The sequence below is a fragment of the Sitophilus oryzae genome, unplaced genomic scaffold, assembly GCF_002938485.1.
Source record: "Sitophilus oryzae breed Bouriz unplaced genomic scaffold, Soryzae_2.0 scaffold_1913_pilon_pilon, whole genome shotgun sequence".
Classification (NCBI taxonomy): domain Eukaryota; kingdom Metazoa; phylum Arthropoda; class Insecta; order Coleoptera; family Curculionidae; genus Sitophilus; species Sitophilus oryzae.
In genome coordinates, this window is record NW_022146628.1 from 531,725 (window position 1) to 550,395 (window position 18,671).

At 29.5% G+C, this 18,671-nt stretch overlaps 2 protein-coding genes across 2 annotated transcripts in view; one reads left to right on the plus strand and one right to left on the minus strand.

The window, feature by feature from the left end:
- LOC115883482 overlaps positions 1-11,320 on the minus strand; it is a 47,678-nt gene extending 36,358 nt beyond the window's left edge. Inside the window, exon 1 of the mRNA XM_030901846.1 lies at positions 11,219-11,320. Coding sequence (XP_030757706.1) covers positions 11,219-11,261 — 43 coding nt within the window. The 5' untranslated portion in view covers positions 11,262-11,320. The remainder of the gene's footprint in view (positions 1-11,218) is intronic.
- A 6,489-nt stretch (positions 11,321-17,809) lies between these two features.
- On the plus strand, positions 17,810-18,460 carry LOC115883477 (probable serine/threonine-protein kinase clkA). Its single transcript, XM_030901841.1, has one exon. It carries the CDS (start codon positions 17,810-17,812, stop codon positions 18,458-18,460), a length of 651 nt encoding a protein of 216 aa, XP_030757701.1.
- Positions 18,461-18,671: the final 211 nt, after the last annotated feature.

Genomic DNA, 18,671 nt, shown 5'->3' on the forward strand with positions numbered 1-18,671 from the left:
GGTAAATTTGATTAAGATTTATTATACTTAAACCTTACCGTTTTTGAAATACTTTCAATTTTGTGAAATTGCAGTAAAAATTTTAAGGCTTCATTTCTCCAAGGGTATCAAAGTTTTTAATACTAAATATTTACTGAAGTTTATTTACTGATCAGTTATTGTGTTGCAATAATAAAAATAATACTACCTTATACAGAGTGTCTAAAAATTTATTTTAAATAATTATTAGCTTCAAACGGCAATAACTTGTTTAATTTAAATGGAACACCCTGTATATTTTACGAGAATCAGATGCACAATTTAATTGTCTATTAAATTATATTATACCATTTTTTACCTATCTCTTTAAGGAAAATCTCTTTAAGTTTCCGTAGAAAATGCATTTTTTTTGTAATTTAGAACTTATTTATCAATATACCCATGGACTATTGACATTTTAGATTATTTTTAAAGATGTACCAAATTTTTAAAGAGTACAGATACTAATATTGTCGATATAATTCGTTTATTTCATTACTGTTTAAATATTTGTTAAAGAGGACCAATTAATATGATTCCAGTATTCAAACTACATTAACTGACTGTTTGCGTTGATTAATAATAATTGCTCCAAATACTAAAAAACTGAATTTTGTATGGGCATTAGAAAGTGTGATAAAAAGTAACACCTTAAAAATGATATTTCATTTTTTAATAAATGCTTATTTATAACAACAAAGACTTTAATTTGATAATTTATTATTATATTGATTTCTGACTAAAAATCCACATTTATTTATAATAATTTATTAACGAACACAATTAAGTATGTCATTAATTAGTATATGGGCGGAAATAATGGTGTTATATTTAATTAATGGTATAGTCTTTTATAAAGATTTAAATAGTTTTCTTTTTGCATACAAATGGGCTAGTAATATTATCGCTTTACTAAAAACGATAATATTACTAGTCTGTACATTTTGTACATTTGTTGCTTTAAAAACATCTAAAATGTCAGTATTCCATGGGTATATTGATAAATGATGTCTAAATTATAAGAAAATGCATTTTCTACGAAAACTTGAAGGGATAGGTAAAAAATATAGGTATAATACAACTTGATAGACAATTTGATTGTGCATCTGATTCTCGTAAAATATACAGGGCATTCCATTTAAATTAAAGAAGTTATTGCCGTTTGAAGCTAATAATTATTTAAGATAAATTTTTAGGCACTCTGTATAAAGTAGTATTATTTTTATTATTGCAACACAATAACTGATTAATAAATAAACTTCATTAAATATTTAGTATTAAAAACATTGATACCCTTGGAGAAATGAAGATTTAAAATTTTTACTGCAATTTCACAAAATTGAAAATATTTCAAAAACGGTAAGGTTTAAGTATAATAAACCTTAATCAAATTTACCTTTATTTTAATCGTAGAAACTAAAAATGTAATAATATACAGGGTGTTCCATTTAAAAAAATACAACTTTGATATTTTTTATTTATTTGGGACACTCTGTATCTTGTAAAAATATTTTTAAATTGTAGCTCTAATAGTCCGTCAACGAACGCCAAGCTTACAATTTGTAAAAATCTCATCGTTTAGCTACAATACTCCGTGTCGTATGTGGTGAACAACCCTGTATAAAATCCTTAAGTGACTAACATACTGATTAATCACGATCCTGCTCAAACCACTCAATGTAAGAAGCTCAATTTTCGGATACATGTTGATTCTAGGGTGTAGAGGTTCAATAAGAAGGGATTTTTCGAAATTCCAGTTTTAAGAGAGTGAAACCACCCCTCAAATATTACAATATCTTTTATTTAAAAAACGGGCTAGTTTCCGAAAAAAACGCTTTAACACGTATATTTTATTTTGTTTTTTTACATATTTTAAGACTTTTTAAAAATGTATACAGGGTGTTTCGAAAAATCTGGTCATTGATTAATTACGATCCTGCTTAAAGCGCTTGACGTAAAAAGTTGATTTTTGGAAAACAGATTGACTTTAGGGTGTAGAGGTTCGATAAGAAGGGATTTTTCGAAATTCGAATTCTAAGGGGGTGAAACTATCCCTCATATATTAAAATATTTTTTATTTAAAAACCGATGAGTTTTTCGGAAAAACTCTTAAACACGTATATTTTATTTTGTTGTTTTACATATTTTAAGATTTTTTATAAATTTATACAGGATGTTTCATAAAATATGACCATTGAGTAATCACGATTCTGCTTAAACTGCTTGACGTTTAAAGCTGATTTTTGTCAAACGGATTGACTGTGGGATGTAGGGGTTCAATAAGGAGGGGTTTCTCGAATCTCAAATTCCAAGAGGATGAAAACGCCCCTCAAATATTACAATATTTGTTATTTAAAAAACGGTTAGTCTTTCGGGAAAACGCTTGGACAAGCATAATTTATTTGTTTTTTTTACATATTTTGAAATTTTTTAAAAAATCATACAGGGTGTTCCAAAAAGTTGTGTAATTTCTTAACCACGATTCTGCTTAAACTGCTTGACGTAAAAAGCTTATTTTTGGCAAACGGATTTTTCGAAAGTCAAATTTCAACGAGATGAAACTACCTCTCAAATATTACCAAGTTATATAAGAATATCACCATATTGTTTTTTCTCATGCTGACATAAATGTGAGAACATTTTATCCAGTTTGTATGTTAATGGAAATTCTTGCTTTGCTTTATCATCACCAGTACAAATGATTAATTCGACGCAAACGAAGTCGCTGGTACACGCTAGTAAATATTAAAATTGAAATCAAGATGGCAATTTTCTAGTCACAGTTAGTAACTATTTTCAAAGTCGACATTAGTTTATGGACATTATTATTCATAATTTATAACAGTTTACTTAAATTTACCTACAATAGTTTAATAAGTAAGTATTCATTAATTTTTCAAGAAAGATAAAGCAGTATCTGCTGGCGAAACGAATAGATATGTTAATAGTGATATTATTTTGTGAGAAAAATTGCTTCTTGGCCTCAAGGGCTTATGCTCAAAGATATCCAAATAGGAATCTTCCTTATAAGAGTTTTTTTGAAAAACTTCTTGTCCTATTTCGCCTGGTAGTGTGGTTTATAAAAAACCTATTAGTCAGAAACCTGTCGTAAAGAAAATGAATATGCCGTAATTGGCTGTTTTATAGAAAATCCATGTATCTACAAGTTATCGTAAAATAATTAAAAAACTACTTCTTCGTTTTTCTTGATAGAATAATAAACACATACCTCTTCAATAAATATTATTTATATAAATATATATAAACAATATTAAATAAAAGTTTATATAAACAATATTAAATAAAAGTAAACTAGTATAAATTTAAATAAGTCCATAAACTAATTTCGATTTAGTTGTTTAGTCTCTAGAAACTTGCCATGACACTTGACACTAGCCATCTTGATTACAATTTTATTCAAAAATCGTTTTTTATTCAAAATCTGAGCCAGATAGGTATAGGAAACCCTAATATAGTTTGAAAGAGCATTTAAATCTGCTTCAACCTATTTAAAAAAATACATAGTGTTGCATTTGAAATAACGAAGTTTTTATGTAAAATAAATATTTAAAATAGACCAGCAATTTTTGATACCCTGTATACATTTAAGGAAGGAATAACATTTTTCTGTACAGTTTATTTCTCTACCTTTAAACTCAGCACAACAAGTAATGCTGAAAAGTAATGTACAGGGTGTTAATAATCTATTCTATTGTAGCATGCAAATTTAAATATCTTTCAATATCTCAAAAACGAAAGATTTTAAACATACTTAACCCTTATAATAAATGCCTTTTTTTGGGACCAAGAATCCAAAAATGAAATAAAATACCGGGTGTTCCATAAGAAAAAATATAACTTTGGTATGGATCTTAGTTCTGAAACACCCTGTACATTTCAAAATAATTTTAAATAGTGCACATTACCTCCGCACATATACCCATAAAATATTTTGTTTCTACATCTTTCCATTTTCGCATAATCAACCGAGGTGAATGAGGTGTGCCCTCGGGTGCGCCACCCTGTATATGTTTAAAATCAAAAGAAAAATGTTTTTCAGAAAAAGTTCAAATTTACATGGTTTTCCATTAAAAAAATAAAGTCACAATTTTTTTTAACTCTCTGATTGTCATTTGTTTATTTTAATTTCACTTTATAGGGGTTGAGTTAAAGCATCTTTCAAAAACATATGGAAGTTTTATTTAACTTAAAAATATGCAAAAGATATTCAGAGGGTTAACAATAATTTACGGCTATATTTTTTTAATTGAAAACGATGTATATTTAAAGTTTGTACAGGGTGAGTCTTAAATAAGTGCAAATATTTTAAGGGGTAGTATATTTCGACCCCACGAACACGTCTATGAGTTTTTTTGCTAAAAAAAGATGTTGAAAATCGTGCAGTTTCTTTTAAATTTTCCTGTATATTTTTCGAAAACTTTTTTGATCTACCTGTTTACCGTAAATTTTCCCACGGTATAATTTCTTAATCTCTGATATTACCAGGGTTACGGCTTTACTCTATAGTTACGGCAATAAAAGGGATGCGAATACAGAAAAAGTCCGGTGGCTCTCGAAATTTTTTCAAAAAAAAAAGATTTTTTTTTAGATTTCCAAACTTAAATGACTAGGTTTTTGGACTTATCTGAAAAATGGTAAAAAGAATATATGTATGTATGTTTCTTTTATCGAGATCTACCAGCCCTGAAAATATTTGCACTTATTTAAGACGCGCCCTGTATATTTTAAGTTTATATTACCACCTCCAATCTCCAATAGATAAGCTTGCAAATATTGTACCAAAAATTTCTGAAAACCCTACACTACATTTATTTATAAAATTTTAAAGAAAGTTGTATTTTCCCGAATAAACAACAAAAATAATTTTATTTTGATCCGGATATTAGAATATTTAATAGCAATACTATAGTCGCTAGCAACGTTTTCGATAAAGTATTTTAAGGCGTCTTAAATACTTGTTTTTCCGACGTTGCTAGCTCTCGTACTACTACTTATATTCTCAATTAACTAATATAACGAAATAAAATATTTAGGTAGAAGAAACTATAACAAATACGTATACAGGGTGTTTCTAAAAAGTTGCTCACCTCTATAACTTTTTATTTTTTTTTCAAATAAATAATCAAGATTTGGTAATTACTATATGATTACTATATAAATCATGATTCATTGAAATATTTGATTGTTTTCGGTCACTTCCTGTTTTACCGGAAATGTCTACAACTTTTGATTTTTAAATGGCACTATCGGTATTTTTTGACATTATTCGATAGAAAATGACACTCTGAATAGAATGACATATATGTCAACTATTGACATTCTTGATTAAAAAAATGTATTTTAAATTTCAATCCAGAGTGCTGTGTTAAAAACATTCATTTTTAATAAAAAAAACAAAAAAAATTGCCTTGGAAAAATAGATTTCATCATCTAATGTTTTCTCGCGTCTTGTTCTGGCCGAGTAAAAGATGCCCAAATCGTATTTTTAATCATAACTCAATTTTTTCAAAAGGAACGAGGGTGGCCCATTAGCATATTTGGAAAAAATATCGTATATTCGAATAAAAAGGGCGTCCAGTTCCCTGGGAAATGACGATCGATAACAGTTCCATATAAAATGACAGCGATCTTCATTTCGTAGCCATCGCTGATATTGCTTTTTTTCGATCATACGGTATCTTTTTACTAATAAATTGGAATATTACGAGTAAAATTGTAGTTACCTTTATGGTCATGGCTCTCTAAATTGAGATTTAATATGCTATTTTTTTTAATTGAAAATATCAAAAGTTGACATTTTGACGTCATTCTATTCAGAATGCAATTTTCTATCAAATGTGTCATTTGAAAAACAAAAGTTGTAGTCATTTCCGGTGAAACAGAAAGTGATCGAAAACAATTGAATTCATCAACATATCCTAATAATTTATGTATATAGGGTGGTGACAATTTCGATGCTCAACATTGGCATCTCAGAAACCACGAGAGATACGAATTCGGTTAAATGGGACAAAACTTGCGTAATTAGAAGTTTGACAAACACCTAGGAAGAAAAACCCGGTATCTTGATTAGTTTCGGATTTATGTAAAAAAAAATGAAAATAATGCATTTTTTTTTTAAATGAGAATATCTTCAGAACTATTGTATCTATTGCAATGTAAGTTGGTAGTTTTATAATTTTGGCCCCGGCCAATTAAATGCCGTTTTCAGAAAATTTCTAAGCCTTCTAGATTTCGCACAACAGTCAAGCTTTTGTTTTCTTATGGCCGCCAGTTTGGATTTGATACTATTAGATAGAGCAAAAAATAATCTATACGGTGGTATCTAATTTTTATAGATCAATACTCCAGTATTTTGCAAATGAAAAGACCCCATGAAATTGCAAAATTTTTTAGAAAGCTGCGACCATTGAAAATAGTTAGCCTTAGTAACCCTTATTAACATACTAAAAGTCCCCATTTGTCCGATGTGTGCGTCATCAAAAAAAATCGGCCGCCATCTTAGTACTTTTTGGGAAAAAATGTAAATAACTCGAAAACGGTTTGTTATCGCGCAAAACTTCAAGAGGTTAAAATTAAAGAGAATAAAAAACTCTATTAGAATCAATAAAACATAGTTTATTATCCTAACGCAATGACATACAAAAAAAATTGAAAATCGAGCAATTTTTAAAAGGCATCACCGAAATGCAAATTACTAATTTTTTAAGCTTATTAACAAATAACATGGATATTTAGCATCAATTCAACTGAAATACAATCCTTGTGACATTTTCAAGAAATATTTTTTATTGGTGGGTTAATGATATTTCAAAATTAACAAAAATTGTAAAAGCTATCCTTTACTAAATACATGTGTACTAATAATGTGCGAAAGCAGTCTCCACCTTGTCCCGGTCGGGGCTATATGCACTTAAACCAAGGTCTTATTGTTACCAATTTGTAAACAACTTGTTTTTAAAAATACAGTGACAGTTTGAAAAATTAGGCTACAGGTTGGAAGAAAAAAATTAAATGTAATGTAAACTGGCGACTTTCAAAACGTTGCAAAAAGATCCTCATCTGCGAAAAATTACATCGGTTTTTTTTAGATCCTGCAGCAAAAATCTGAGCTAGTCGAAGCTGGAAATACATTCTTATTTTCATTATATGGTCGACATAGGCTAGCAAAAGATTTAGATCAGTTGAGGTATTTTAAATATAAGCCCTTACATCTCGTCAGGTACTTATAGTAAAAATTTTGATTTAGCTACCTTACCTCCAACAACTAACGCAGCTGATAATCATTATTATAGGACCTATTTATAAATGCAGTATTCGCTTAATAACGAGAAGAGGCAACAGAATGTGGATGGAGTAAAAAAACGGATACCTCAGTTCCAAAAACAATGTCAAACGCAGTGGCACCAGAATTTGTATTGAAAAAGATTTACTGTAATTGCAAATCTGGATGTAATAAACTATGTACCATTGCGATAAAAAAAATTAGTACAAGAATTAGTAGTCCCAGATGGAACTCCTGGTCTATAAGGATATTTGAATTATATTGAATTTTTTTTTTGGATTTACCCAACAACACTGTTTTTTTGTTTATCCCTAATGCATCTGCAATGTCCTTTATGGGAACCGAGATGGGAACCCCATCCCTTAATCGCGTAAATATAATCGATTTTTGCTCTGAAGTTAAAGGCATTTTTTAAAAATTACGTGACACTGACACAAGAATATAGACCAGCAGATTAAATCATATTTTGTTGTACTATTTTTTTTTAATCGCAATGGTACATGTTTAAAATCCAATACGCCATGTTCATGCTTGTGAGGTAACTGTAATGGTATTTCTTGCGAGAACAAACAAATATCGGTCGATGAAGAACAAATCGAATAAAATTGTAAATTTCATTTTTTTTTCTGGAGATGACAGTTTGAAAAGTTAGGTTACAAGTTGGTAACACATTTTTATTAAAATGGTCATAATTTGAATTATTGTTATTCGATTTGTAGGGGTATGTTTATAATGTATTTATCATAATGAAAAAGTGTTAAGATCTTAGGTTAAGATCGTAGATGATATTTATGTCAAAAAGACATTCGCAAGTAGTTTATTACATTTTATTTTTTTCTTCCAACCTGTAGCCTAATTTTTCAAACTGTCACTGTATTTTTAAAAACAAGTTGTTTACAAAATGGTAATAAAAAGACCTTGGTTTAAGTGCAAATAGCCCCGACCGGAACAAGGTGGAGGCTGCTGTCGCACATTATTAGTACACATGTATTTAGTAAAGGATAGCTTTGACAATTTTTGTTAATTTTGAAATATTATTAAACCACCTATAAATATTTCTTGAAAATGTCACAAGGACTGTATTTTAGTTGAATTGATGCTAAATATCCATGTTACTTGTTAATAAGCTTAAAAAAATAGTAATTTGCATTTCGGTGATTCCTTTTAAAAATTGCTCGATTTTCAAAAAAAAATTGTACGTCACTGCGTTAGGATAATAAACTATTCTATTATTGATTCTCATAGAGTTTTTTATTCTCTTTAAGTTTTACCTCTCGAAGTTTTTCGCTATAACGCACTGTTTTCGAGTTATTTACATTTTTTCCCAAAAAGTACCAAAATTCAAGATGGCGGCCGATTTTTTTGATGACGCACACATCGGACAAATGGGTACTTTTAGTATGTTAATAAGGGTTACTAAGGCTAACTATTTTCAATGGTCGCAGCTTTCTAAAAATTTTTGCAAATTCAAAATTATTTGCACTGGCCTACAAGTCTGCCTTGGAAATCCAATTGACACTTTATATGACAGCAAGTTAACTTTGGTTTACTCCATTAATTATCAAATCTGGACACAAAAAATTATAGTAGATAGTGTAAGGTGTATTAACAGCTCGATTAACAGTAAACAATATGTTCACCAGTGAGAAAACACGAGATATGTTTGATGTTTATGATATTAAGTACCAGCTTAGATTGAAATGAATCCGGAAAGTTCTAGTCGTAAAATAAGTCGCAAGTGTTGTGTAAGTGACTCTTATGTAGGGAAAATTATCAAAAAATATAAATATCGCAACTTTTAATTTAAATGTTTACCAAGTTTACCATTTTTACATGCTGGTGATTACGAAAGAAGATTACAATTTTGTAAACGGTTTCGGGAAGATGTTCAAGAGAGCCCTCTTTTTTCTATAAAAATATCAGGGACGGTTGAATCTCTATTTACAAATTCTGGTACATTTAACAGAAAAAAAATCATATTATTGCGATATTTATGTTTTTTGATAATTTTCCCTACATAAGAGTCACTTACAAAACACTTGCGACTTATTTTACGACTAGAACTTTCCGGATTTATTTCATTCTAAGCTGGTACATTAATATAATAAGCTTTTTTAAAATAGTGCCCTCTTGTTTTTTAAAGCTACCAGCAACCAGCAACTGCTAAATATCTTGAAATCCTTTGCGAGAATAGTACGATGAGCTTGAGTCCTTTCAGGATACAATGTTCCATAACTTGCGCATGCCATATCGGAATTTCTATTATTTTTTAAGTAAACATCATACATATCTCGTGTTTCCTCACTTGTGAACATATTGTTGACTGTTAATACACTTTACTAATCTACTATAATTTTTTGTGTCCAGATCTGATACTTAATAGAGTAAACCAAAATTAACTTGCTGTCATATAAAGTGTCAATTCGATTTCCAAGGCAGACTTGATCTTTTGAGCGAATTTTTAAAAAAACATTTTTTTTTGGTGAATGTACATAATAATGAATAAAAATTAGACACCACCGTATAGATTATTTTTTACTCTATCTAATAGTATAAAAATTCAAAATGGCGGCCATAAGAAAACAAAAAGTTGACTGTTGTTGTTGTGAAATCTAGAAAGCTTAGAAATTTTCTGAAAACGGCATTTAATTGGCCGGTGTCAAAAATATAAAACTACCAACTTATGCTGCAATAGATACACTAGTTCTGAAGATACTCTCATTTAAAATAAACGGATTATTTTAATTTTTTTTACATAAATCCGAAACTAATCAAGATACTGGGGTTTTCTTCATAGATGTTTGTCAAACTTCTAATTACGCATCTTTTGTCTCATTAACCGATTTCGTATCTATCGTACTTTCTGAGATGCCAATGTTGATCATCGAAATTGTCACCACCCTGTATACTAATTTATCAAATCTCGATTTTTAATAAAAAAAATAAAAAAGTTATAGGGGTTATAGCCACTTTTGAGAAACACTCGGTATACCGGATGCGTCTCAAAAGTGGCTCACCTCTATAACTTTTTCATTTTTTGAGATAACAAACGAGATTTGGTATGTTAGTATATAACATAAATCAGGATTGATTGACGTATTCAATTGTTTTGGGTCACTTCCTATTTCACCGGAAATAACTACAACTTTTGATTTTAAAATGGCACCCTCAGTATTTTTTACTTCATTCGATAGAAAATGACATTCTAATGACATATTATACATATGTCAACTTTTGACATTCTTGCTTTATAAAAAATCGTATTTTAAATTACAATCTAGAGTGTCTATGACTATATGACTATGTTAAAAACGCTAATTCTTAATCAAGGAACCTTGGAAAAATAGATTTGATCGTCTAATGTTTTTAGTGTCTTGTCCTGGCCAGTTGAAAAATGCTCAAATCGTATTTTTAATCATGTTTCAATTTTTTCAAATGGAACGGGTGGATTATTAGAATATTTGGAAAAAGCATTTTTTACGAATAATTTGATACCACACACTTGGCATTTCGAGTCAAATATTCGTTACAAACCGCAAGTTATCATTTGAAATAAACCATATGCGAAAATGTCAAAACTTGACATGTGATACGTCATTTGGGATTCAGAGTGTTATTTTCTATCGAATAAAGTAAAAAAAATGCAGAGGGTGCTATTTAAAAATCAAAAGTTGTAACCATTTCTGGTGAAACAGGAAGTGACCAAAAACAATTGAATACGTCAATCAATCCTAATTTATGTCATATACTAACATACCAAATCTCGTTTTTTAACTGAAAAAATAAAAAAGTTATAGGGGTGAGCCACTTTTGTGGCGCACCCGGTATAAAGTCTCTTCAGCAAGTCAGGGAGGAAGTTCAACAAGTCAAGTTAAAGAAGATTGTATAACTTACATGTAATTTGTTCGTGGAATCTTGAAGCCTTAGAAAAAGCCATAGTCAATTTAAAATAATATTCACACAGCCAAACACTGAACTCAACTAGAGTTATTTTAAATTTAGCCCTATATTCCTATCGATATATTGTGCCAAAAAAAGCAATAATAACTATACTAATATTTAGAGTGTTTTAAGGACAAAAAATGATGCAGATGCTCTTCTAGAAGACGATATTTTCTTTTTTTTTTCGTGTAAGATTATAAGAATTAGAATAATTATCAATAGGTACACCACGAAGGTAAAAAACAGCGTTTTTATTTTTTTTTAATTCTCCAATTAATTTCTCTTTGTTACCGTGTTAATTATGAACAAAAATATCGTAAAAATGTATAAAAATTCTTTTATATTTTGTTATAGATTAAACTAAGTTAGTTTAAACTTAAAACATTTAATAATTAAATTGTTACTTTATACAGGGCGAGCCAAGTTTCTGATTCAGTTAGTGTTCTGACAATACTTTATATCAGATATAATCCTTATTTGACGTATTAAATTTAATCTAGTTGAAAAATATGCGGGCAATAATAGATAATTTAAATGTACAGGGTGTCCCACTAAGTCTATATCTCGGAAAGTATTAGCCGTAGAACGCGCGGAAAAAAATATTTATAAAAGTAAAGGGGCTATGGGAAAATTGCTGGAAATTATTTTCAAGTTTGTAAAACGGCCGATTGAAAATAAGAAAATAGAATTTTTACAGAATTTTGCCCAGATAATGTGTACTATAAATAATAGCTTCATAATCTTCAGAAAAATTTGGATTTTTTTTCATTTTCCCCTATCTGCTAAAATAAAGTGGTGGGGAAGGTTAGATCTATCTTTACTTAAATGTTAATAACTCCGGATTGGATGATCAGAATCCAATAAACGAGGGCTCGTTTAAAAGAGCGCTTCTTACTCTATATTATAGCATAATAATAATAATAGTAAGGTGTTGAACGTAGACGCTATGGGGCGCTTTCTTACAATTTAACAAACATAGCGCGTTTTTTCAAAAAAAATAAGTACGATAGTATATGTAATTTTAGCTGATACTAAAGAGTAGTAAAAGCTTAAAAAGTCAGGGAAAACCGCATCTTGATATCTTCTTTCAAACCGAAGATATTAGCAAAATTATAATAAATACCAAAAAATAAGCCCTTAATTATCTTATTTTTACAATACGGTATCAGTAGCCCTCTTGATTATGCCCATTCTAACAAAAAAATAAGATTGAAACAGTTAGTTTATTTTAAAATTGACGAAATACCAGAATACCATAATACCAGATGTATTAATATGTAATAACTAAGATATTAATAACAGTGAACACACAAGAGAAACGATGATTCAGTGAAGTCATGGTAGGCTTTGGAAAAAAAATTGCTTTTGAAGTAATAGTGTAAACGTTAAATTGTTATTAGATCAACATTTTGATAGTCTTTTATCTTTTGATTGCTTTTTCAAAATGTCAACAACTTATTCAACTACTCCAAATAATAAGGGCATTTTGAAAAAGCAATTAAAAGATAAAAAAACGCTGCTAAGACTATCAAAATGTTGATCTAATAACAATTTGACGTTTATACTATTACGTCAAAAGCAACTTTTTTGCAAAGTCTATCATGACTTCACTAAATCATCGTTTCTTGTTCACTGTTATTAATATCTTAATTATTAGATATTAATACATCTGGTATTATGGTATTCTGGTATTTCGTCGATTTTAAAATAAACTGTTTCTATCTTATTTTTTTGTTAGAATGGGCATAATCAAGAGGGCTACTGATACAGTGTTGTAAAAATAAGGTAATTAAAGGCTTATTTTTTGGTATTTATTATAATTTTGCTAATATCTTCGGTTTGAAAGAAGATATCAAGATGCGGTTCTCGTTGACTTTTTAAACTTTTACTACTCTTTAGTATTAGCTAAAATTACATATACTATAGTATTTAATTTTTTTTGAAAAAACGCGTTATGTTTTAGTAATTGTAAGAAAGCGCCCCCTAGCGTCTACGTTCAAAACCTTGATATTATTTTTATGCTATAATATAGAGTAAGAAACGCTCTTTTAAACAAGCCCTGTTTATTGGATTCTGATCATCCAGTCCGGAGTTATTAACATTTAAATAAAGATAGATCTAACCTTCCCCCACCCCTTTATTTTAGCAGATAGGGGAAAATGGTTCTAACAAAAAAATCCAAAATTTACTGAAGATTATGAAGCTATTATTTATAGTACACATTATTTAGGCAAAATTCTGTAAAAATTCTATTTTATTATTTTCTATAGCAGTTACGCCCACTAGCGGCCGTTTTACAAACTTGAAACTAATTTCCAGCAATTTCTCATAGCCTCTTTTGTTATAAATATTTTTTTCCGTAAGCTATTATTAGTGGGGGACACCCTGTACAGAAATATTAGCTAAAACATAGTTATATAAAAATAAATATAACTCTATACTATATACAGTATGTCCCCGGATTGTCTTTATAAGAGGAAAAATTTATTTATTATTGACATTTTGAGAAAAATGCATTCCCAAGCAACACAGTTCAAGAGTATATACCTTTAATAAACGTACCACTCGTATAAATGTCGTATATCGTTTTAAAGGTATAAATAGTATACGTATTTCATATTAGTTTTTTATATGCAACGTATAATATATGCATTTTAAAGGTCTTTATTCTCCTTTAATCTCAGTATATACGGTTATTATAACATATCGAAACATATATTTTAAGTATAGAATATTTAGAGTTTGGTACTAAGTCAATTATAATCTTAATTTTTGAAAATTTCAAACACAAAGGGCATACTAAGTCATTATCAAACTGTTTTTTTTGTGATTTTTTTTATAAATTTGAACTCCAATATAAAAATATTCAAAAGAGCTGAATTTCAAAAACGTATAAATGTATGTCCTAAAATGCTTAGTTTCGGAGATACATGGTGTAGAAGTTTCATTTTTATTTCGATTTTTTTCGAAAATCTTAATTTTTTGAAGTAAAGTCAATATTTAGATAAAAATTGGTGTCTGGGAATTTTTTGTGATGAGAAATTTGATTTTCGAAGAAAGTCATGATTAATTAAAAAAAAATACTAAATTTATCATTTCTGTCAAATAACTATCTACTCAACATATGTTTATTTTTTGTCAATAATGACATGTACTGACTATTTCCATTCTAAATATCTTGAGAACGGTTCGCTCGTAGCGATTTTAACCAAGAGACATTTTTTACGTAAAAAAATGTATATGCTTTGACTCCTAGAGTAGCTTTATACAGGTACGGACAAAAAGTTATTACTCTTCAAAACAGTTAAAACACGTGTAGATGGGGCCCCCTACATAGAAACTCTCGCCAATATATACAAAGAAGCCAAGTAAGCAAGAGTAATGAAATATAAAACCCCCCAGAGTTCCCAATTGGCAAAGGAGTACGACAGGAAGACGCGATATCCACAAAGCTGTTTACAGCAACATTAGAAGAAATCTTACGTCAAACAAGCCAAAAAAATTTGTACAACCTAAAAGTCAAATTTAGTGATTATCACAGCCCCTGTGACATAAAGAAAAGCCATGTGGCTATTTATTTCAAAAATTAAATTGTTCAAATGTCATATAATAATGGCGGTAGCTGTCATGGAATTGGGCGATAAAAAATTATCATAAATATTTTTTTTCAAATGGAAACCCACTTTTTTTATTTCACTAGTGAAAAGGTTTTCCAATTCGTTACATTTTAACTAGACATATTCCTATATCTAAAATAAATCGTTTTTAAGTTATTTAAGATTTAGTTTGAAAACGTATATTTTTCTTGATTTTATCTCGCTTCCTTTGACATTAAGTGTCAAACAGTCAGACAATTTATTTACAGCTGTCAGAAAATGAATTAATTATTTGAATTTCCTATATTATAACTACTGCTGTTGTCTTAAAAGTTTAAAAAGTGTATTTATATAAATATATCTCGTATTTTCGTTCTTTAGTGATATATAATAGTTGATATTTTAATAATATACCGTACGATCGAAAAAAAATAGCGCCCAAAGTTAGCTTGGAAATAATGATCTATAATATACTGTTATAGGCTACTCGTTAAAATCAAGAAAAATGTACGCTTTAAAGCTGAATCTTAAATAACTTAAAAACGATTTATTTTAGGTACAAGAACATGTATAGTCAAAAACTAACAAATTTTATTTATAATTAAAAAAAAAAAAACGAAAGTAACGAAAGTCTTTTCACGAGTGAAATAAAAAAAGTGGATTTCCATTTGAAAAAAAAATTATTTATGATAATTTTTTAATAGCTCAATTCTATCTTCTCTTTATGGTACAGTGACTGTGGTAATCACTAAATTTGAGGTTTACGCTATATACATATTTTTGAGAGGCAGTTTTTTTCCTCCAAAAATTATAAATATTTTTTTTCTCTAAAACCGTTAAGCCCACGGCCACACAGAAAGCGTTTTAAGCGTTTTGCGTTTTTTGCGTCTCAAGCGCTTTTTGCGATTTTACCGTTTTAAGCGTTTTTATCGATTTGTGTCCATTAAAAACACGCAAAAGACGCGGCAGGTTTGCAGTTTCTATCAAGATGCCAATTAGTAACGTCGCAAGCTCGTGGATTCCCGGCCCGTCCAACAATCAATCCTGTGAGAAAGAGATAGGCGAGATCGGCGCCGTTAGCGTTGAAAAGACGAAGAAAAAAGATGCTGGGATTGAATTGTGGACGGGCCGGGGCATATATTCGGAGACAAACACAATCTACTGCTAGTGCCAGTGGTGTGTGTAAAAATAATAATTATTATTTGCCATTTATATTACGAATTTTAGTTTATATGTGTATAGTTTTTTTATATTGTAGTGTTGTGGTTAGTACTTGTAATAATTATAATATAATATAATAAATAATTATAATTATATAATAGAATACGAAACTTCTTTACGCGCTCTGGGAGTAAAAATTCAAGGCCGTGACATACGAGCTAGTGAGACGGCCTTGACACACGAGCTCGTTGTAACGAAACGTGTTAACGGCTTAAAAATACGTAGTGACGCGACTATTTGTGATCAGTACACGTGTTGATCAAAATATAATACAAATTTTGTAAAGTGAATCAAAATTACGTGTAAAAAGCATTTGTTACACGTAAAAACTATTTTTATTATTTTCTGCGAATAAAACTGTTACACGTAATAAACTATTTTTACGCGTATAAAACTATTTGTTACTGGTAGAAAACTATTTTTACGCGTATAAAACTATTTGTTACTGGTAGAAAACTATTTTTTACGCATATAAAACTATTTGTTTTAACGTAAAAAACTATTTCTTTACGCGTCAAAACTTATTGTTTCTGGTAGAAAACATTCTTACGCAAAAAAAATATTTTTACGTGTAAAAACTATTTGTTACACGAGTTATGTCGTGACGCTACCCCAGAAGTGCTGGTTCATCATATTTCGCTGATATACCCGCAGCACGCGTCGCCGCGGCAGCATAGACATTTTTTCTACTAGCTTAGACAACTTGTATTTCTTTTTACTAGTTATTGTTCAGGCAGATGCCATTTTTAAAAGTTGTAATTTTAATAAATAAATATTTTTAAACGAATTTGGCTGTTCTAGTTATTTAACTGGCGCAGTCGGTAGGATGTTTTTGGGATTCTAGCGTATCGTACGTTGAATTTTTCGTTTAACGATCAACCAAAAACTGTCCAAAACAGAGTAGTGTTCAAGAAAGAAGATTTTGGTCTACCGAAGATTGGTCTTCAGAACATCAACTCCACAGGAATTTGAACAGCATCGTCGAATTTCGCAAGAACCAGTAATTTGGGAAGACAGCATCGCTAACCAGAGACCTGATTCTTATAGAAAAAGAATGGCCAAAATACTAATGTAAGTGCAATTTTTAATTTAATGTCTGAGCTCGAAAATATTATAAATAATTTACAAAATTTAAATTTAACGCCTTCAAGTGACCCTAGTGTACCTAATAATTTAAGAAATTTTAGAGAAAATAATTTAATTTTAAACGTAAAAATGTCTTTAAAACCAGAATATCTAAACTGTGTTCCGTTCTTTGACGGTAACCCAAATGATCTAAATACATACTTAGTAACTTGTCAGAGTCTAATTGATAATTTTTATATTGCTGCTGAACCACAGAATTTTCAAAATACTTATTTACTTAACTCGTTGATCGGAAAATTGACGGGAAATGCAAAATTAATTGTTAATATACAGAACGTTAAAACTTGGGACGAGTTAAAAGACACTCTTCGACGTAATTTTGCCGATCAAAGAGTTGAAGTATGCCTTAACAGAGATTTGGTTATGTTGCGACAAAATCCTAATGAAAACCCAATCAATTTCACGATAGAGTTCTCCATATGCTAAATTGACTGTGTTCGCATATTGATTTATATGAATTAACAGAAACAGCTAAAATTTAAAAAGAAAATTGTATAATGAACTTGCCTTGAAAACATTTTTATCGGGGTTAAGGGAGCCTCTGGGTACAACAATACGTTGTATGCACCCTCAAAAGTTAATGGAAGCCCTACAGTTTGTGAGTGAAGAACATAATATTCATTATTTACAAAATTCAGGAAAATTTATGCCTAAACCTCAATTGTCTAATAATTTATCTAACAACAGTACAAATAGTTTTGAAAATCAAAACGTATTTTCCAATAATTTTAGACCTAACTTTCAGCCTAATTTTCAACCATTTAATCCTAATACTCATAATAACACACAAAATAATTTTGCACAAAAGCCCGTGTTTCCCTCACAGCCTATTCAAATTAGGCCTAATGTAAATCAACAACCGCAAGAGTTTTTCATAAATTCGCAAGTTTTTGGAAAACCAAATTTTACTAGACCGAATCCAAATTTGCCACAACTTAATACCACGCCTATGAGCATTTCAACAAACCAAATATCTAATAGATTTAGGCCGAATAACAATCCTAATTTTAATAATTCACGTTCCACGCCTATGAGCATTTCAACAAACCAAACATCTAATAGCTTTAGGCCGAATAACAATCCTAATTTTAATAATTTCCGTCCACCTCAATTTGCCTTTGAGGAACTATATAATATCAAAACGGAAAATGAACAAAAATCTCAATCTGAAATTCAGAGTGATAACTTCGAAAACGAGTATGAAACTGATTTTATAATACCGAAAATTTAAACAATTTTTTCACAAGAACAAGAAAACGAAAATTTCCTCGACAACCAAAAATACACAACACCAGAAATTATTTCCTTTAATATGTTTAGCCCTAGTGAGTTACCCTTTGTAATTTTTCCAGAACAAAATTTAAAATACTTATCGATTCAGGTTCAACTCAATCATTTTTAAATCCACATATTGCAGAAAAATTTTATTCACAAAATATTAT

Excerpts from the sequence above, each read along its gene's own strand:
- LOC115883477 (XM_030901841.1), top strand. The coding sequence starts at position 17,810 with ATGGAAGCCCTACAGTTTGTGAGTGAAGAACATAATATTCATTATTTA.